At 39.4% G+C, this 22,250-nt stretch overlaps 1 protein-coding gene across 1 annotated transcript in view; it reads left to right on the top strand.

The window, feature by feature from the left end:
• RPS6KC1 (ribosomal protein S6 kinase C1) overlaps nt 1-22,250 on the top strand; it is an 85,685-nt gene that overhangs the window by 18,442 nt on the left and 44,993 nt on the right. The window contains exons 6-8 of the mRNA XM_053938984.1: nt 4,227-4,286; nt 5,099-5,461; nt 19,312-19,430. Of these exons, the coding sequence (XP_053794959.1) occupies nt 4,227-4,286; nt 5,099-5,461; nt 19,312-19,430 (542 nt within the window). The remainder of the gene's footprint in view (nt 1-4,226; nt 4,287-5,098; nt 5,462-19,311; nt 19,431-22,250) is intronic.

The following is a 22,250-nucleotide window of genomic DNA, read 5'->3' as shown; positions in this document are numbered from 1 at the left end:
CATGATCTGTTTTAAAGCAGCTCGTAAATGGCAAGTGGCAGATTTCTTCATGGAGCATTGGCCTCCAGTTTCTGTTTGCTTGTAATGGCAGAAATGGTGAGCTGGGATTGGCAAGAGAAAAATTTGGCTCAGCAGAGCTGTCTGCACTTCTGGAAGTTTTATTCTAAAGGTGTGCATGCTGACTTGGATACCACGTATAGAGTAATTTTAGTGCCACTTGACTTGCACTAAATAATAGTATAGCTGTAAGGAAGGGTCAGTCAGCCCAAATAAATACTGTACTAGAGCTTCTTGCCTGCTTCTAGGCTGAGTCAGTTTAAGCATTTCTGTGTACCATGCAATCTTTTAGATATTTATGTGTTTCTGAGTTATTCTTGGTCCTTGTGATTTCTAGGAAGTTCTTCTTTAACTCTGAAGTTTTCCTTTGGAGTTGCTTAGCACTCATGTGTAAATCCACATTATTATACAAACATGTCTTATTTCGGAAGGGATCTGATCTTTCTGGCATAGAATTTACTTTGATAAAACAGTCCTAAAAAAAATGGATTTTTGTTGGGGAAGATGAAACAGGAAAGCCTTATAAATATGATTGCTTGGCAAAAGATTTTGAGAATATAGAAACTATAAGTGAAATTGAAATCAAAGCAAGCTTTGACATACCAAACCTTAGTTACTAAACAACTGAAAAATAATAATATGGCCAGCTGAAGATAATCCCCTTTTAATTAAACAATACCCTCTGCTTACAGACAAGTCCAAGGGTCAGAACAGACCCTACTAGCTTAGCAAACAGGAACTGAAGAGTAGTTTTTAATGTTTAAAATGTAACACAGTATAGTAATGTAATAATTCTTATAAGCTATATGTAAATGCTATAAGATTTGTATCTTGTACTAAATTAGTTAGTAAAAATTAAAATATTGAACACAAAAGAAAATTTATTATATTGTAACAAAAACTTCTCTCTGTTACTCTTACCTTCTCTTACTCTCTTACCTTCTTACTCTTTCAACTCTATTTCAAGCCTACTTAGAGCTGCAGCTGGCAGCTCCAAACACAACCCCTACACCCACACCCTTTACAATAAACCACAAATTCCAAAACCTAACTTCAAAAATCTTCCGTCCATCCCAACCGTCCTACCCACCCACACTCCTACAGATTTTGTCTCCTAACAGTGAGTGGGAGACAAAAAAATATTTTTTTTTTCTTCAGGTTGTATGTCTTGTCACTGGGATCTCTCTATGTCAATAACTGTGCTTAGTCGTACAATATATTCTACATAGGAAGTGAGCTTTGCATTTTATTTCGTAGTACCTTCTATGATGTTAATGAACTAATGTCCCCGCAATATTTTGCTCTGTGAAGGGAAAGGTATAGAAGTTGTTGTTGTTTATATATGTATGTAAACATATAACATATGTTTATATATAGTTGTTTAGTTGAAGAGGGCAGTTATGATAAATACTGCTAACTAGTTTTAAAGGGTTTTAATGATTTCTGTGAAATTCAACATTTCAGATTCTGACAATGCACTCACTTTACACTGTGCCCTGTAAAATAAAGAGTGCTTCTAAAAGTGCTTAATGTGAATGTTTCTATTCATTATTCACAAGGGCCTCATTCTCAGCAGATTTAGCAGTTCCTTTATGTCAGATAAAATACTGAAAAGAAAAAAATGTTGTAAAGTAGACGAATTCTTTGATACCCTTCTGAATTGGCTGGAGGGCTTTTACAGGATCCTTGGAACAACTATGAGCACTGGAGTTGGAGATTCTGAATGTGAATTTTGTGGAGTTACATTTTCTAAAAACCTATGTGTCTTCCAGCTCATATCTTACGTTTGAAAGCAGATTATGGTGGGGGGGAGGCTGTGGACAGAAGGAAACATCTGTCTTTCAAACCTCTAGATGGCAGTGGCAATACTCGGCCTTGAGTCCCTGACTCTTCACAGCCTTCTGCCTGCATCTGATTTCTCTGGTTATGGCAGTTAACCGTGGCTGCTTCACTCTGTCACTTTCTGTGGGCATGCAAAGTCCTCCACGTGGGCACTGCTCCTTCAAGCTGTTGTACTGAAAAGTAGCAAATCCATCCTTTAACAGGTGCTGCTGTTTGCTTTTAAGGGTGGGTTGTGTTTTCTCACTTTTATCTGTTCTTTTCGGACAAAGTTCATTTTGCAGAAGGTGTGCACATTAATGGTGGAAGATGCAAATTGACAGTAGAAGAAATGTTTTTGTACCAAAATAAGCAACAATTGTCTTGCTTGTAAAAGGAGTTGGCAGTTCATAGGAATCTGCTTTTCAAGAGGCTAGGTTACCCAGGCTTTCCACCAGTTTTTGGAAACTGTGTTTACTTTTCAGATACCTGGTAAAATTTTACAAGGCAGAGACAAGTACAGAGATTTATGTTCATTTTCAACATCATTATTCTCATCTTATATTCCTGACAAACAGTCACTTTGTCTTCTTCTCTAAGTACATTGGATGATGTTCAGATATCCCACTTCCTCTTCATAAATCTTTCTATACCAATTAACTTACCAGACTTTTTAGAGAACTTCATCAGGAAGTAATTTTTTTTTTATTCTCTTTTTTTTCCCCCTCTCCTTCCATTTTACCATGTACACATTATCTTCCCAGAAATAATCCTGTGCACTTGAGATGCTTCCTACACCATAAGCTGACTGGAAACCCCATGACTATTGTTGTGTGCTGTGGTGCCAGCTCTGGGCTCTAAACCTGACCTAAAGAAAAGTTTATTAGCTCAGGCTCTGTGCCATGCTAGCTGTGTTCATACAGCCTTTGGTCCAGTTGGCTACAAGACAAGAGCAAACGTGGTTTTGTTTGGCCTGTAGGGAGGGGAACTTGAGTCTGTGTGAAATCTGCTGTGTGGATGGGCTCTAATTCATCTCACCTGGGTGGCCTGAACACCCTTCCAAAACTCCCAGCTTTTCCATTCATGCTTTCTCTCTGCACTCTTTGTCCATCAATCAGATCTGCTTCCACCACCTGGAACCTCTAAATGGTGTTTAATAAATGCTCAGTTCTCCACCCCCAAATTTGATATTGCTGCCCCTAAATTGAGCAGGTGAATGGGCCATTATTATTATGCTAGTTAATGAATCCTCTGTCTTCCTACAACTTTTCTGTTGTGAGTTTTCTTTCTTTCTTGGAGGATTGGGGGCTACACAGGCAGTTCTCTTCTCTGCTTGAACACTTCCCTTTATGTCCCTTTCATGAGAAGATAGGAGCATTGTCTTCTGTGCACCCTGTCCCTTCCTCTCAAGTAGTATAGTGTCATAAGTATCAGTCCCTTGCTTTTCAAAGGGTGGCTGGTAATTTGTTTTCCTTTATGTCTTTTTCCTCTCACTCATAATAAGGAACTACTGGCTTTTAGAAAAGCAGTATTTCTACAGTGCCTTCTTACACCTCTTCTACAAATTGTAAACTCCTATCACTCTACAGCTGCAAAATGTAACAGAAAGTTGGAGTTAGTTGCCTTTGAGTCAGCTTCTAGCTGCTGCCACGTATTTTTTGAAAATAATTCAGAATACGTTACGTGGAAATGTGGTTAAACTTGTCACTCTGACAATAACATAGGAGAAAGCAGACACCAGGTTTTAGCTCAGAATCTACTTTCTCTGTGCATGCAAACAGCTAAATGTCTTGACCTTGTTGCCTGTTTTATTGCCTCAGTGGGTACATGTGCCAAGGTGATAAAACAAACTGCTACTTGATATCCAGGTGGCACTGCCAAGTTTGTGGCTTGCACCATATGTCTCATGCAGAGTACTATTCTGGAATGACGTTTTTGAGACTGAAAGCTGGCATTTTTTTTTTTTTTTTCCCCTTGGTGTATAGGTCCCAGCTTTGAAAACTTTCCTGTTTTAAGTCTCCTTAGCCATAAATCATCAGAGCAGAGAGAGATAGGGGACTATGGCCTTGCTGCTGTTAAAATGAGGTGGAGTGTGGGGTTTGAATAATCTTCCATCCAAGCAAGGACCTGTGTTTTGTTTTTAAATCTTGGAAGCAGTGAGAAATGGCAAATCTAATACCTAATTTTAATGGTGTGTTAACAAATGGGTATCTCTGATAGCCAGTCAAAGAACAGTTTCATAATATATACTTCTCCTTATAGAAGGGTCATGTATTTTCATTCTGATGGCAAAGGAATTTGTAATCTGTTGTACACATGGGCATCAGAAACATTTTTGTCCTTCTTTTCAGTTCGAAAGGATTTAAGTGGGCTTGATGATGTGACACTTACAAGCCAGTCGGAATGTGGAGGTGAGATCTAGAAGTTGTCTCCATTACATTTGTGGAAATTAAATCAGTAGAAAACCATAATTGAGTGTATGCCTTTTGTGGATGATAATCCTTACAGAATGAATGGTATATATGTAAAATACCTTTGCTGTCATTTATTCCCAAATAACCATGAAAAGTACCTGTGGTTTAGTTACTGAAGGCCAGCTTGCAGTAAGGGTGTAGTGACTTATGGCAAATGTAAAATAAAATGTGTTAGCTCAGATTTGAGTGATGAAAGAGGTGTTAAGTAATTTATTTATTTATTTTACCACGTGTTAGCAGTGAAGGAAGATTTTATGTATTACATGTGACCTGAGTGCTGCATGATGCGTAAGCTGACAGTGACTCTGTGTTAAGTCAAACTCCTAATTTACTACTTTGAAGATGCTTCATCTTACTGATTTTAAACAGTATGTTGGGATTTCTTGCAACAGTAATTTAGCTCCTGCTGGTTGACTTTTCTAATAGCAGTCACACAGGTTTACTTTTGTAATTTCCCGCAGCCCAGTGGTGAGCTGCTTTGGAAGTTTAAGTTGGGTGTTAGATCTTGGTCTCTTCATTCCCAGTAGTGAAATGAAGACCAGTTGTTTTGCAGTTTGTAGTTAATTAAAAAAAATATTTTTCTATAGGTACTAAAATTTTTTAGAGCAATGCAATCAGGGAGTTTCTGTGGGCATTCTGAGGAAACTGCATAAGTGGAAAGAACTAAATCTTTGAATGGGTTAAAGAATTTTGAAGGCTCCTAAGGTACATGAGCAGTCTAGAGTAATGGATGTCTTTCTGACTTTCAGGCTTCTCCAGTGACAGCGACTTGATCTCTCTGACAGTCGATGTAGATTCTCTTGCCGAGGTAGATGATGGAATGGCATCCAACCAAAGTTCTCCCAGTAGAGCTGCTGGCCTTTCTGTTACTTCTGAACCCCCAGTCCAAAGCACACTGGCATCTGAGCAGGAGTGGAGCAAACCTGAAGGAGAAAAGGAAAGCCATGGTTTGTTTACTGGAAGCTTAAAATCCAAGCCAGGCAAACAAGATTACTTGGAGAAAGCAGGCGAGTTAATAAAACTGGCCTTGAAGAAGGAGGAGGAGGAAGATTATGAAACTGCCTTAAGCTTTTATAGAAAGGGGGTTGATCTGCTTCTGGAAGGTGTTCAAGGTATGGATCTTCTCATGATGTTTGTCTTCTCCTTGGTTATGTTTTTTTATGGCATTTCCATGGTTAACATCAGCTTACTGCCTTGCAAAGAAGTGAGCTGAAATGCAGTTACATGTGCTTGGCTTTCATGTACTTGATAGCTGTGTGCATGTGAGAGAGAGAGAGAAACTTTTCTCTCTAAGACTGAATGATAATTTAGGCTCTCATCTTCTGAGTGCCCAGTATCTCCTCTGTTAGAATTGCAGCACAACCTTCAACTTGCAGGTAAGTAGGAAAGTGCTCCACTTTTGCCTCTTTCCTTTTTATTGCCTAGCCATTAATTAATATGTGGCACTTGCAGCACTGTTGAAACATTATTTAATTTACATGGTTAAGTGAGGATTAATTATCCCCATTTTACGCTTGGGAAGAGGCAGACTCAGGTTAACTTCCCAGTCACAAAAGGATTAGAGCTGCTCTTGTCTCAATGCCTCTTGCTTCTTCCATTAAACTATTCTCCTTTTCTGGCTAAAGGATGCATAGAAACGTACATGCTTGCATTGCTAGGAGAGAGCAAGGTTTCTTTTCTTCTTCAAAAGACTTTGGTCTGTCAGTATATTTCTGCAGAAGCTGTTGTTAATAGACTGGATGCAACTACGTGCATATTTCTGCCTCTTTACTCCTTGTCAGTAAGGGAGAAAATTTTTTCCCTTCTCTAGCTCTTGAGAATCTTGAGTGATAACCTCATATAATCTGCGTTTTGTCCAACAGTGGCTTAAAGCTATAAAGTACAGGGAAAGATCTGTTCTTTCCTGGAGTGAATTCAGGGTCTGTGTATTGTGCTTCTGTCCCACACAGATCAAATGAGTGAGATTAGAATTGTGCCTTTGTTTGACAGTGTACAGCACAGGTGCATTCTGCTGCTCCAGATCTGGACTTAGACATGAACGTACCAAACACACACAAGCAAGAAGCCTTTGCTGCATCCCAGTGGGACGCACAGCAGTGGTCCAGACCTTCTGAACAGTTCTAGCAATGGAAGTTACCTGCTGAGCTGATTTAATGGGGCCTGGCAAAAATAATGGGTAGGTTACTGATGAGAACTAGAGGTGTGAGCCAAGATATGTGCATAGCCTTTGCTTAAAGTGTCTCATACTTTTTGGCAAAAGTAAACCCACCTCTTTTCAAGCCTCAGTGATGTCAGTAGGGTTGCTGCTTTGCTGCTTGTTGTGGCTTTTCAATAGCATCCTACCTTTCCTTGCCTGTGTTGTCAAAATGTTTTTCATTCTTAGTGTTGAATATGCTGGCAGACTTCTTTTGGAGAGCCCAGCTATTCTTTCTTTGCAAGTACACTTTTTCATAGACCTGTGGGCCATTCAGTTGTGATCTTTTGAAGGATATCCTATTTTGTCATAAACACTTCTGTCTGCCAGCCATGATGCAAGGCTGCCATGATGCTGTTTTGAACTGACAGTTCAAACTTCAACTTCAAAAGCTTTCTTTATTAAACAGTTTCAAACTGTTAGGGCATGAAAACAAGTCAGTCTCTTGCACATCAGTTTTGCTGTGGTAATTATTGTGTATACTTGAGTTGTGGCAGTGGTTAAACATGTTGGCTTTGAATTCATGGTAATCCTTAGGGTAATATGTTTGCTTTAAAGTTGTGAAAGACTTTTTGTATGTAGGTGACTTGCTCAACTCATGCATATGAACTTGCTAAACCAGAGTAGGTTGATCTTCTAAATTATATTTGCCAAAATTTCCTCCAAGGATTTTTTCTTTTTTGCTGTTCACTTGCTACTCATCCAGCTGCCTCAGATAACTGTTAATCCTTTTCTATCACCCACTTATCCCTGCTTTTCAGGCTAGGGAGAAATTCAAGGAATCTTAGAAAATTGTGATGTTCTGCCAGAATTTCTTGATGCCACTCATTGCAGTGGGAGTTACTAATAAATTTTTAGTGATGGTTACTTGTGTGGTGTGTGTCAGTGTTCCTGATGGATGAAGAAACATGTAACCAGTGCCAGCACATTTTTCTTTGCAGTCCCTCACATTGTGTCTGTATAGCACACAAGAGGAAGTAATGGCAATGAGTTGCATTTTAGGTGGCATCTTATCCTTTGGAATAATTGTACACTGGGTGGTTCCTAGCAGTCAGCTATTTTTTCATTTCTCTCTGTTACCCTGCATGGCTGTGAAGGAATATTCATTCTCTTCTGGGCATTCACACTAAATTTGGGTAGATACAGCTCATTTTTTCCCATTCTCCTTGAAGCTTCTGAAAGCTGGCAGAGAGACACTGTTGCCCTCTTCATGATGACAGGGCTGGTCCAAATATCTTGCTAAAAATGTGCCATCTCGTGATCTATGAGGACAGTGAAAAAAGCAAAAAAAAAAAACCCAAACAAAACTTTTAAATGTAGCTGCTTTATGAAGGCAGTGTGTTTAGCATAAATATGTGAACATTTAATGTATATCGCAGTAAAAACCTACCAAGTTTCTACCTAATCACTTCAGTTATTTCAACACCCCTAGTTATGTATTTTGCACAGATAATAACATACTCCTTTCAAAGATAAGGATGGTCCAATTATTACAAAACGCTCTGTCACTGATCATTTTGCACCTATTCAGTGTAAATAAAACTTTATAACAGCTGAGAGTGAAACACAGTGTTTGTTCATCGATCCGTGCACACCTGTGCAGTGCCGTTGTCTCTGTGCACGGCCTCTGCAGAACGCGTGGCCTCTGGAACGGGCCGCAGGTGGCTTTTTCCCTGGGAAATACGGTGACACGGGTATACAGACTTTGGCCACGAGGTGGCGGCAAGGAAATAGAAATTGCCACCCGAGACTTGGAATCGGGCGATTGTAGCAGCGCACGGAGATTGGGGAAGGAATGCCACCCATCCTCTGAGCTTCCAGCTTGGGATTTGCTCAAGACTGCTTGCTCAGGTGCAGCGCCTCTGTGAGCTGCTTCGGTGGATCTGAAGGTGAGGCTGGGTCTGGCACCAGTCGCTCCTTTAGGATCAGCACAAGAGCTGCTGCTTAAGGCTGCCTCGTCAAAACCATGCACGAGAAAGTTCAGTGCTGCAGGTTTATAGACCTGTGCTGTTAGTTTGAGGTAGGTGGCTTTCCTAAAGGCAGCTGAGCACACTTGAGCCTGTTATATTCCTGAAGACTTTCCAGCTCTCTGTGCTGCTGGCAGGAGTGTTGGGCGAGGCAGGTGTTGTATATTTGAGAAATGGCCATCTTGACTTTGTTTTCAGCTCTGTGCACATGCTCTCAGATCTACAGTGGTGTTAATTATTCTGGGCAAGGTGCTTATGTATTTTCTTTTGCTAGTCTCTTGCAGAGTTTAGTACTAAATCCTTTCATGTCCTATTTGTAGTCCTGCCAAGAGACCCAGTTTGTGTCCCTTGGGGAAAGACTGCTGCCTGTCAGAGTCTGCTGTATACCTCAGAGACTGGTGTATACCTTGGACTCTGGGCATCTGCTCCTTATACATGTTTGGCCTACTTCTGCTCCATACTCGTCTTTAATATTAACCAGCTGTCAGTGGGAAGAAGAATGAAATCTTGGATTGGCAGTGTAGCCCTTGAACTGCACCTTTTGTGCCTTCCTGTTTCATTTATAGCAGAGCTGCCTTGCTTGCAGTGACAGGGACTAGCTGCCATAATTTCCTTTTTCTTCTGAATATATACGAATTCTGCTGCTCCTCTTGTCTTTTCTGGGCATTGCTGCATGCAGGGTTTGGAAGCTTTTGGAAGACAGGTGTGTAAGGGTTGTGTAGGATGGTTTAAAAATTCTCTAGGAGCTGAAACCTTCTAGAATTCAAGGTTTTCTGCCTTTTTAAGCATACCGAGTATGTATGCTAAGTGATAGAAACTTTGGCTCACAATTATAGCTGTTCCTTTGTTTTGTTAGCATGTGAGAGCACTTTGAGGTCAGTGCATTGCTTCAGGCCTAGTGATGGAAAAAAATACACTAATCAATAGCAAGCCACCAACTTCTAGCTGGAAGTTAACTCTGTTTTATGCAAAGTAGTGCAGTCCCCGACTTTGGTATAGGGCATAGTTTATCTTAGGAAGAAGCAGATCATGAGACTGAAACTGTGGAGAACTTTTTTGTAACAAAAAAGGGACTCCTGTTTGTATAAACTGCTCTTCTTTTTACAACTGTAGCCTTTCTTTAGTTATATCCATTATGGATCTGGGCAGTCTGAGGTGTGTGATAAACAAGAGTTAATGCTGCTGCTTATTGCTGTGCTTCAATAACTTCAGGCATGTAAAGAAGCAAGAATGCTGCACAACATGGCGAGCCTAATTTGTGTAGAAAAGTACAGGTGGGATCTCTTCCATGTGTTTTAGAAACCAAATGTGTTTATTGCTGGTCTGTCCATGTTGCATGTTAACATCTGAAGGGAGATGATCCATTCACTCTGTCGGAGTTTTGGGATGTTTATTTTCACATCTGTAGCAGCTGTGTCTGGGTAGAATGAATATTGATTTAGTTTAGGCAGCATGAACCTTGTTGCATGGAGTATGTGATGCCTCTGGAGGGTCAGCAGGCAGAAGCTATTTTCCAGGTATCTCTATTTTGTGTTAGGGATCTGCAAGTTCTGAATAAGCTGCTGGTATCTTTGAAAGCAGGCTGTGAATGTCAGTTTTGCACTGCTCTCTGCTATTTTAATGTTTATCCAGTAAACAGAGCTGGAACAAAAATTACACAAATTACTGGAACCTTGCTAAAATGACTTTGACTTTTAACCCAGAAATACATATACAGTGAAATGCTGGGAATACTTTGGACAACTAGATGATATTTTTGGATATACTGAATACAAACCAACTTGTGTCTAATTACTGGGATTATGATGGGCTATGATTTGAACTTGTGATGGAGCCAGGGATGCAAACAGGAGCATGCTTGACAGAATGCCAAGAAGACAGTACTTTATGAAAAGGGAAGCAGCCATGGCGTTCCACCAGCGTGTTTCTGGCTTCCTTTGCTTGTTTGTTGAATGGCACTTGTGAAGACAACTTCTGTTACCACACAGTAGCTATTTTAAATTCCTTTCACTCGGGAAGGCCTTTGAGTTGTGTTCCTCATTGATGTTAACAGTTTCTGAGCTATCCAGCAGATGTGTCTGGTTGTGGCAATGTCTTTAAGGAAACAACAGACCTGTTTTCTGAGAAGGTGAATTGAGGTGTGAGCTGATGTCTGCAGGGAAACTCTCAGAGTTGTGCTGGACTCCACAGGGAAGGTTGGTGATGGGATGATTGATGGAACTGTAATTCTCCCTGCCCTGATCTTAGGCTTCTGTGTTCCTATGGTGTGTTATCCCTCAACCTGTTTGCTGTAGAACTGTTTGGGCTGAGCTTTCTGAACAATGATACAAAGTGCTTCCTTTCTCCTAGTGCTTCATACAACCTTGAGGTCACAGCTGCTGCTTCAGAAGAAAAGTGTGTGACAGGACTTGTCTGTTGATAAGCAGCTGGATTAAGAATGATGTTGGAAATACTGTGGTTGGTTAAAAAAAAAGTCACATCTCGCCATGCTGCCAGTGATGCTGAAACACATGCTAGTATGGAGTATAGGAACTGTTCATAATTGGAATGTGTTGTCTTCCAAGCCCATTGCAGACCATACAGAGCTTCAGAGTTGATCAGTGCTGTAGGATCCTTCACTGTGCAGTAGATGCTGGGTGGACTACCCTGAGTGATGCCATTCCCTATGTGAAAGTGCTGGGTTTAGACACCTCGTTGTGGCAAAGCAGTAAAATACAGCATGTGCCAGTAAATGTATAAATGCTTAATGTATATAGTTAATGCCAGAAACTAGTTACTGAATAAATACAGCCAGATTCAGCTGTGTAAAGAAACACTCAAGGCAAAGTTCAATTTAAACTGCAAGACTTCTCTGCATCAGAAGGCTGATAAAAGTCTGAGGCTTAATACATGCTGCAGAGCTTAGAGCTTTGCAATACATGTGAAAGTGAATTATAGCAATACCTGCAAGCCAGTGTGTAGGGAGTGATGCAGAGATTACTTAGCATGTAGTCGTTAAAGAATTAATAAATATGTTACCAGGTGAGCCTTAGAGATCACATTGTTTTTCCCTCTCAGGACACAGCTAGCTCCATTGACTTGGTGGTGTTCTGACCTTTCCAAGATTTGAGTCTTTCCTCATAGCAGTTCCTTGCCAGGTTGCTGCCTGTGCCTGGCCTCTTTGACAGACATCTCTTCCAGCCTGCACTGCCTTTTATCTCAGCTGTTGTTAGCCACAACACTTAGCTGCAAAGTGCAGGAATCTTTTTTTGACTATAGCTGTGTGGGGTTTCTGCCTCCCATCAGAAGACCCAGTAGGGCTGCCACAGTTCTTGCAGCATGCAGGGTAGACAGGGCAGACTGATTAGGTTACAGTGCCGCTGATGTCTGCAGGTGAGAAATTTGAAGTCTCTGGCTGCAGAATTCAATGCTTTAGGCACTGTAGGTGAATTGAGGCAAATTGCTAGCTGGAATAAAAAAATTGCATAGATAGGTTTAAGGGCATGATGCTGCATGACAATCAGTGCTCTGATTCTTTCCTAAACAGTTCTTGCATATACAGCTTTGTCTCTTTTCACATCTTCCTTTTTTCTTTTCCGTTCGTTTTTCCCTCTTAACTCTTCCAGTATCTTAAAATAGCCTCCTTAGCTTCAGAGCTGTGTAGGACTAGTATAGGTTTGATCTCTAGAAGGCCTGCTGCTGACTCTTCTGTTTTAGAGATTTTTGTGATTGCGCAAGGAAAAGGACCATTTCCCATGGTATGTAAAAGTACATATGAATTGCATTTAATACATAAATATGAGTAGTATTAGACTGTCAGGATTTATGAATCTCATATTTATTTTTTTAATCTGCCTTTTTCTATTTTTCCCCTGCAGTGAACTGTTCTTACTTGAAGGGGAAGGTGTCTGTGTGCGTAGGTTTCCTCAGCTCTGAAGCAAGGGATGTTTGTGGATGCTAATTCTAATTTGAAGTTGTCCTTTTAGTCAAGAAGGAGGAGTGTAGAGAACTTGGAAACTTCCTCTCTCTCGTGGTGGTAGCCTGTATAACTTCTTCTCTTGTTCTGACTGTTAGTGCTCTTCCCCTGTTCCCATGATGCGAATGTTGGAGGACTTGCTGCTGCTATCACCATTTTGTTCCCTCCTCTGTGCTAGAATGTCACTGCTTGTCCTTCTGTCTTGAAACACAATTATAGGGTTTATTGCCTTCTGAAGTAGTTCAACAGAAGAGTGTTCAAGAATATTTGCCATATTAAGTCTTATTTTGGTGAAATACCTTACAATTAAGACTACAAGTATTAGCAGATAGATGGGAAGTTAAGACTTTCCTCCCTGAAATGCTGGATTCTGTGACCATTCATTTTATTTTTTTTCAGGTAGCTATACATGCAAATGAAAAGCTACCACCACCTTGTGGATTTAACATGAGAGTTTCTCTAGAAGCAGATATTTGTTGGTTAACATTTCTGGCAAGTTATATTTCTTATCTTCAGTGTTACTGTCTCCTTCTTTACTGGTCACTCAAACACATTTCACCCACACCATTCTTCTGTGTAATCTTAATTTTGGCAAACATGCCAACATTTTTTTTTCCCCTAGAGGGATGTTTACCTAGACATTTACATGACAGGTGTGTAGCCATAGGTTTTCTACTGGATGCAGAACTGGCAACTTCTTAGGAAATACGGATCTCTAAGGGTCTCAGGCAACCTGCAGTGAAGATGATGTATGTAACATATGGACATAATAGTTACCAGCACACTGGAAAGTTGGAAGAAGAATTTGTAGGCATTCACTCACTGTCACAAATTTGTGCTTTAGTGTGAAAGGTTTAACTTTTAAGTGGTTTTTCTTCTTGGTTGACAGAGTGCAGTACTGTCCTGAATCTTCTGAAAAGCAAGAAAGAATGGTTCTGATAAATGTGTTGCATCTTAATAAATTTTGACTCTCTCAAAATGTTAAGAAAAAAAGGAAAAAAGATAATTTCAAGCTGTTTTATCATAATGGGCTTAACCTTTGTCTTATTATTTAATATTTACAGGTTTCTTTCAGCTGCAGAATTTGATCAGCACCTCAAAGGAACTAGCTGTTAATATAATGTAAAGCATACTAGAGCTGATGAGGTAGTGGTCTTATTTCACAATTCCAAACCCCCACCTGCTGCTCAAATCTATAGCTCTTTCCTTGATGCTGCAGTATCCGTCTACCCCAGCACCTGCCACATTTCACTTAAGTAATTGTTTGAAAATTAAAGGTTACCCACCCTCCTGTGAAAGTTGGTGGAGACTCGTTCCAAAATCAGCAGCTTTTCCCCTTCCTGAAATAAATTTTGGGGTTATAAAACAGTGTCCAAAGTCATCACAAACCTGTGCTGGATTATGAGTTGCATTGTCACTTACGGTGTGCCTGAGCTTTTGTTTGGCTAATATGGACAAAGGAGTCTGCTTCACATGATGTAAGAAGTGTTTGCCCTAAGAAGAACAGAGGTCCTCTTGAACCAATTAGGCAAAAATAACAGCTGGGCTACCCACTAATAAGGAAGGTGCTGCTAAACCTCTTTTCATTGTGAGAAGAAATAAATCTTTTAAGGCTTACTCCCTTGCATTTTTATAGAGAGCAATTCTTTGAAAAATTCAGCAATCCAGCTGGGTGATATGTGCAGGAAGACTGTGAAGAAGATAAAGAAACTTTTAAAAATAAAAAATGGTATTATAGCTGTTAGATTTGGCAATTATAAATGTTTCATTGAAGATTTCAGTATTTAGAGAAAGTTTTACTGTTTAAATTGTTAAGAACATGGAGTTTGGGGCTGGCACAACAGGCAGTCTCACATAAGTTCCTTGTAGCTTGTTCTGCAAGAGGATATTCCTTCCTGGAGCAAATCTCTTCTGATATCTTCTTTAAAGGAAGGCAGCCCACATGTATTTTTAGTAAGTCTGAGAGAAAAGCGGGAAGAGGAGGTCACAGAGGATTGGGACAGGTAATACTAACTTTATGGCCTTACTTTTTCTGTGAAAATATCCCTGTCCTGGCCAACCACCTACTCAGGCAGGGGGTGCACCTGTGTTGCCCTGACAGATGAACTCTTGCTGAGGAAAACCTCTTAAGACCTTGAGGATGATTTGGACCTGGTCAGGCACAAAGAAGGGAAAGGATATCTAGAATTCCTGTGTGGGTGCTACATATCATGATTTACTGATGATTTTTGGGTTTTTTGTCTATGTTAGTAGCAAGTGGCAACTAGAGCTATCTTTATCATCCAGAGAGAAACAGATCTTCACCATGACTTCATCTTGGATCCTTGGAGGAAAATAGCTACACACCAGGGCAAGTTTGACAGCACTTCAATGCATCTGAGATGTGTTCTCTTTGTAGTATCCCAGATTATTTGAGGGAAAAGGACAGATTTTTGTCCACGGTTACTGACCCAATTTTTTAAATTTCTCTAAGTTTATTGAATATGGCCCCCTTTCAATAGCTTTCTGCTGTTACTACCTAAGCATAGGTAGTTTTACCATATGATAGAATTACAGAAGATTTGATGTGTGAATAAGCAGTTAATTGAGCTGAGCACTTCAGCTTTGAGTTAGCTGATCTCTCAAAGGTGTGTCCTCTTCTGAGGTACTGTGAAGTATGAGTGAAGACTCTGAGCAGAAGACAAACAAAAATATTGCTGCTTTTCCAGTTGCCACTGCTGTACGTTGTGGAAGAGCTTCCTCTTCGTGTTTTTCATTCAAGTCAGTGCACTATGGGCAAACAATCAGACAAGTCACAGAAGAACTCAGTGGCACAATTATTCCGATATTTTTATCAAGCCCTCAAAATCATTTGAATGCTGTTAGGAATATCTATGTTTGTAAGTATATTGTAGCTGAGCTGTCTTTAGAAATATAAATTAAAGAACAAATTTTAAATCATTGGCTGCTGTCCTAATGTCCTGGCTTACTGTTACTTTGGTCAGTGGGTGGCCTGGTCAGCCTTTTCAAAGCCAATTTTCATTTTAGGATATTTTTATTTCTGTGAAATAGGCAAAGCCTTTGGAAAATGAGGGAGCAGCCTACTTCTGCTTGTGTGTGTGGATGAAGGCTTATATGTGCAACAAAGTAGCTGTAGAGTTTTTATAATTCTGTTTGCAGTAATAGTAAACAGAGCATCTAAAATAACCACTTGCACATTGCAACAAACACATCATCATTTGCTTAAAAAGAGTTATAATTACAGTTGACGAAGCATGGACACCATAAAAAATGCATTAGTTTGGCTTGACACATTAATTACCTGTTTTTGCAGATGTTTTTATATATTGTTGTGTGAACAGTTTACAAAATAATTACAGGAAAGTCATATGGAAAATAAACTAAGTGGGTGGTTTCTTGCCTTAATATTTTCATTCATGTGAATCTGTGTGAGGCACAGCTGCTCTGTAGCAAAAGCAGAGAGAGAGAGAGATGGGGAATCTTGAGGGGTTTTTATTCTAAGGTCCCTATGATCAGCCTTGCTTCACTTTTATATCTTGCTTTAGCAGTGTAGTTTTTAAAAGTGTAAAATGACATTGCTGATTTAATCCCAGTGATCAGGAGGGGGGAGAAGCTTTGATCCTGATCAGATGAAACATAAATCTTCTAGTATCTAGGAAAATAAATGAAAAATCAATATTATTTTAAGCAGGATGAGCTTTTATGAGCAGTTGTAAAGATTCATCAAAGGCTTTGACACAGTTTAAACATTTCCTGTTTGCTGGCATTTAAAGAAAAATGCCTTTCAATTGTAATTAGAGAGATACCTCTTTAGATTATTGTGGGTTAACCACAGAATGGAAATAGGAGCTCAATATGCTCACACAATATTTAAATCAAAAGTTCTTAACTAGGAATAAATTATTATTCCTAATTTATTATAAAATAAAATTGATGCTTTTGAAAATACATTTTGCATAACTAAAACCAATATTTCATGGCAAAATGTAACATTGCATTTAAAGAAAATGGAGTCTGAATCACAGCTTTGACATCTGTCAGATATAAGGATTTGTTCTAGTACTGTGTTTTAGTGATTTATTTGGTTTTAAGTGAACAGTTCTATGACCTCGAATTTGGCATAAATGCTAAAGATTATTTTTAGCTTAATGGGGTCTTTATTGTTACTCTCTGTGTTTGAGGCTTTTTAAGTAGCATTTATTTGTTTATTAAATTTATATCCTGTATTTATTTACAGATTTTTGTGAGATATTGGCTGTTTAAATGGGAATTTGTATTGTAATGTAGTTTTTTACATTTTCTTGGTTAAACTAATGCAAAAAATAAAAAGCCAAAATCCTATTTCCATAAACCTAATTCTCAATCATCCACCTGTTAAAGTATTCAGAGACTGAACTGTTAATGATCTTATCCACAAATACGATGCCAGAACTTGTTGAATAAATGTTATTTTTTTAATTCACACCCTTTTTATGGCTGAAGATTTTAATAAGGGGAACAGCTTGCAAAGGTTATTTAACAAATTACTCGGGAAGGAAAAGTAGAAGAAAAACTGAAATTAATGTCTTGTGAAAGTAGGGAGAACAAAGACAGCTCTAAGGGGGACATCCTAACGGGTTTGCGTTAATTACTGTAAAATTACTGAAGCATTGAAAAAAAGCAAAAAACATCCCGACTAAATTCACATAACTAACAATTAAGCGGTAAGATTGACTTTTATGATAGCCTTAGACACTAACCTAGCAGTTTTCTAGCAGCCTGCTTGAAGGAAACGCTGGCTGAAGAGTTCATTGTTGCTGTGCAGATGTCTTGTTTTCCCTGAACGGCTGCCACTCGGTGTGTCTGAGAGAACGTGGGTGCTCACCAGTGCATTGGCACAAGGAAGTTTCATGGTGCTTTCACACTACCTGCAGAGATGAAAGCAACAGTTAGTCCTGTTTTAGGAAATTTCAACACAGGCTTATTGAAAAAAATACTCTGTATCTACTCTCTTTTGATAATGACAACTTCAAAGAGTTGAGTGATGTTTTTTTTTTTTTTTTAATCCTAGATGGGATTAAGACTGGCAGTGTTATGAAGGGAACTTTTTACCAAGATTTCCCTAGGTCTTTAGAATGAGAGAAATTACTGAGATATTGATAAATATCCATAATATTGTGTCCTGAAAATGCACTGAATTTCTGTCTGTCTCGAACGATGTGTAGACAGAGATTTTTGCAGAACAGTCTTGTGTCTGTATCCAAGGAGGGGACAATCACTTTTTCCTCCTGCAGTGAGGTAGATAGTAAAATTTTCAAGTGATCACTTATTCCAGAACTTGGAGTAGATCCAAAGTCTCTTCTGCTTACTTTTGATGGTATCTGGGTGTGATGGTTCTGTGTGTTTGGGTAGTTTCTACTCGTGATATGAAAGGAATGTGAGTCTCTATTTTAAAACAATCCACCTTGACCCCTACCTTTAATTCTGTCCTTGAAAATCTCACAATGTCTTGCACATTGCCACAATTGCCCCTTGAAAACCTCCTGCAGTAATTTCTGAATGCAAGCTTTCACACAGTAAGTTCCCTATCAGAAATTCCATAATAAGCTTGCCCTTTTTTATGGGACTCGTTCTTGATAACCTACAGTAATCCTGTTTTTTTCCTTATCAGTTACAAAGTTTCTGGTTGAACTTCTTCAAGGTTACACTCGGGTTCCTTTCATGGCCCGGTGATCAGTGTCTTATGAGCTCCAGTCTTCATTAATGTCTGTTATCTGCTGTTGGTTGGGGTTTGTGTATTTGTGTGTTTAATTTATTGCCTCTCCTGTTCCTTGCCTTGTCTTTCATGTGGAGTAGCTGTTGGGCAGATATCCTTGCAGTTCCTTGCCCTGTTCAAGCATCGGTTTGAGAGGTGCTGGCTTGCACCTGGCAGTTCAGAGCCTGTCACAGTCAAGGCTTTGTTTCTGCAAGTCTTGGATGGCCTCAGTTAGGGCTGGGAGACACTGTCAAGGCCATACCAACTCTCTGCTGTCCTTCAGTTTTCTTCTGGGACAGTTATCTCTGTCTTTTTTTTCAGCATAATAATCTCATTTCTCTGTTATAACAATTGTGTCTTGCAGTCTCTTACCTTTGCTGGCTGCTTGACTGGTTGGGTGTTGTTATCACAGGTTGAATCTGTTACAGCAATATTGCTCAGAATGTGAATGCTTAAATCAAACTGAAAGCTTCAGAGTGAATTTAGTGTTTGTGTGGTACTATGTGGTTCTCACCAAGAGTTTGGCTAGATCAGAAATGGTTGTTTAGCCATCAGGAAAGTGAATAGTTGGTGCAAGTGCTTATTGCTTTCTTCCCATGTTACCCCAAGACAAGAGGCAAGGATTGTCTAGCACTGAAAAGCTATGGAGTTCTTAGTGTCTCTCCTCTGTTGCCTTTTTGCTTTTAATAGCCTTTCTAGACTATATGTATAATAAGGAGAGTCTATACTGGAAACCTGAGGAAAAAATAAGTTTGTTGTTTTGTTGTAAACATCTTATTCTGTCTATTCTCATTGATTTTGCTTTTTGGAATGCAGGGTTTGGATCAGTGGCTTGTTTCAGTTCTTATTTGTGTTACCATAGGAACATATACTAAAGCACAGAAATATTAGGAAAGGCTTTTTATTTACCTTAGTCTATAGCAAGGCTTAATTTGTTATTTTTGTAGAACTCTGAGATCATAGTACTGGATTTTTAGAAGATGCATATCTTTAGGTTTGATTATGAATAACCCAAAAGAAATCAAGGAGGTAGAATCAAAGTAGTCATGTGCTTTGATTACTTAGTACCTCTCTCTTTATAGGAAACATAACTTTTTTTTTTCTCCATTGAGGTGAATCAAGTCCAACTCGTCGAGAAGCAGTGAAAAGGAAGACGGCAGAATACCTTATGCGTGCTGAAAAAATTTCCAGTCTCTATCATAAAACCTCTGAAGATGTATCTGTTTCTATGGTAGGCTTTAATTATTTTTTTTCTGAATTATTTTTTTCAGGATTTGGTATAATTAAGTAGCAAAGCATATTCAAGCTTAAGGTTCAAAAGCTATCTAGAATTTCTCTTTTGGGAGGCCCAATGAGTATTTTGATGTTGTGTTTCTGTTAAGTTGTCATTCTTTATGATTCTTCATAATGTTACGAGGAGTGCTTGGTTTAATACAGAACTGCTTTTCACATGCTTTCTTACTGCTCATGGTTGATGATGTAGACATTTTTCATCATGCTGAAGAATCTAAAGGTAAAGGAAAAAACATGCTAGAATATAACATTTCATTTGACTTTTCCATGAGAATGTTGGTCAGTCCTGTAGGGTGTGAGAAACCTGTTGGTTTCTTTAGCCTAGCCCATAGTGATGTATCACAAGTGAGTCAAGCACACGGTAGAGGGGATCAGATTAATTTTCCACAGAACAAGTCCTTAATAGAGCAAAGGTTCTTCCTGATCCTTTCAAATGTCTCTCTTGGATATGCTTGTGGGATCGGTTCCTTTTTGATAAGTTTCTGTGCTAATTTCCACTTTCTTTAGCAGAATACATTTATCTGTGCTTGTACAAAAGACAAACAAAGCTTGTTCCAAGATACTCTTGATAAATATCTAACTTGCCCCTCCTTAAACAGTTCCTTTAGGATTTATCTGTTTCTGCTTTAGAGTTTTACTGCAGTCATGTTAAACTGTGTTATTGTCAATGACTGCCCTATTGCAGTAAGTATAAAAGCTACAAACTTTGGCTCTCTAATATCAAGGGATAACAAAAGGGATAGAAGATTATTGCTTCTTACTTTGCACAGATCTAAAAATGCTTTAAGGAGACAACTGCTGCAAAAATTGGAAGCCTTCTAAAAGCTATCTAATAAGTAAATTTAAAAAGCAAAGACACTGATTTTTTTAAGGGTAGATTTTTTCATGTTGAGAGCCCACAAGTACAATTTTGAGGATGTTCCAAATGGGATATATTTTGTGAGGCTTGGGAGTCTTGCTGTTGCTATGAACTGTACTTTGAACAATTTAATATTTTGGACAGATACGAACTCCTACTAGGTATTCTTTCTTTGGGTCAAACACCCCTGAAAATGGGGAAGAAGCTATATTGAATGCAATCCTCAGTGTGTTTGGAAACTGAAGAGCAAGAGAAAAAAATCCACGAACAACCTATTTTTGCCTTTTTATAAGTTTAAAAACTAACTGCAGTTGGGAAGGAGGAAGAAATAGGTTGCATTTTTCTGTGTGAGCTTGAGAGGTAAAGTATTTCCTCTTTTATGCTGTACTGAATAAGACACATGCCTTCTTTGCAGATCCAAAGAAAAGCAGATTTAATTGGGATAAGACAAGAAAAAAAAAAGAAGATAGAATAAAAAAACCTCCTCCTTCTGTGCTGAAACTCAAAATTGACAAATTATGGCAAATCTTGTTTTGTACCAAGTGTTGCACCTGGCTGATTCTCCTGTTTACAAAAAAAGGCCATGCAGCCTTGATTTAACCTTATCTTTTTCCTAAGTTTGTACGTGTATGTTAATGTCCTTTATTTGCTGCTCTTCATAATGCATAAATTTTACTTTTATCTTAGAACTTTGGAATTTGCTGATGTTGAGGGCAGATGGTGCTTATGGGTCATGATGGTTGTGATGAGGAACAACTTGTCTCTTGCTCATACCTGAAAGTTACCTGAGAGAAGGACTTAACTCCCAAAATTATTGTGAGGGTAGTGGTAGGGACCACAAAGAGTTGGCATGCTCTGTGCTTCTGCATAATGTCTTAAGGAAAATGGGGAATGTGACTGTTCCTGCATGTTGGTTGCTGAGCAGGCCTGGATTCTTGCAATTTAGTTACTGCTTATTATTTTTACTTCCCAAGATAGTTTATATTGGAGTTTGCATGAATTATTCCCCCCTATGTGGACAGTGATAAGTGCACTGGAAGAACCTCCATCTATAGACAGTGTGATTTTTGGGAGATACCAGTGGCAACTTGCAGATACTTTGTGTCCTTCTCCTAAAGATATTAAGTCCATGATGGGCGCAGTTAGTGCAGTACCTGGGCCCCTGTTAGGAGTGGCAGAGTGCAGTTTTGTTATGGAAAGCATGGTTCAGTCCAGGGAATGTCATGGGCAGTGGGGGTGCTGAGACCATTTGTACCTTGGAGGAAGAGGTCTGGCTAGTAAGTGGGCATGGGCATTTAAGGCAAATCACTCTTGTTCATGACCTGGTGTCACAGGGCAGAACTGCTTTATCACCCCTGTCTGCTGTAGCTGGCTTTGTGTTTCCTATTGTGCCCTTAAAAGGAGCAGTCATGGGCATCAGAACTAGGCTGACCTGTCCTCCTTACATATGGAATTTTGCTTCCGTCTCCTCCACTGGGCCATAGAACTGTCCAGCAAGGGAAGGGGTAAGCTCAGAAGTGCAGGTTCAGTTATTGTCCTGCACTTCTCAGCCTGTCAGATCTCCCAAAGGCTTGGGGTGCCAGCCATGTGCTGAGCCATGTGCTGAGCCACCTGCAGCAGTCTCAGAAGATTGTGCTCGCTAAATGTGCCCCAAGGTACCCCTTTGCCATCTGAACACCACTTGAAGGTAAAGCACAAAGCACTGGCTTTTCTCTGGGGCCCAGGCAAGGAGGAAGTGAGCCATTCGTTAGTGGCTGGAAATGCCAGGTCCTCGCCTGTTCCAAGACCAGATTTCCCTAAAGAGGCAGAAGTCTGGTATTTGAGAGCTGAGAAGCAAAATTGTCTTTGATGTCATGGAAACCAAATGAAGAACAACTACTTTGTTACTTTTCAGCAGTG

Source organism: Vidua chalybeata, chromosome 3 (genome assembly GCF_026979565.1).
Source record: "Vidua chalybeata isolate OUT-0048 chromosome 3, bVidCha1 merged haplotype, whole genome shotgun sequence".
Taxonomy (NCBI): Eukaryota; Metazoa; Chordata; class Aves; order Passeriformes; family Viduidae; genus Vidua; species Vidua chalybeata.
This window is presented reverse-complemented; position numbering and strand designations above follow the sequence as displayed.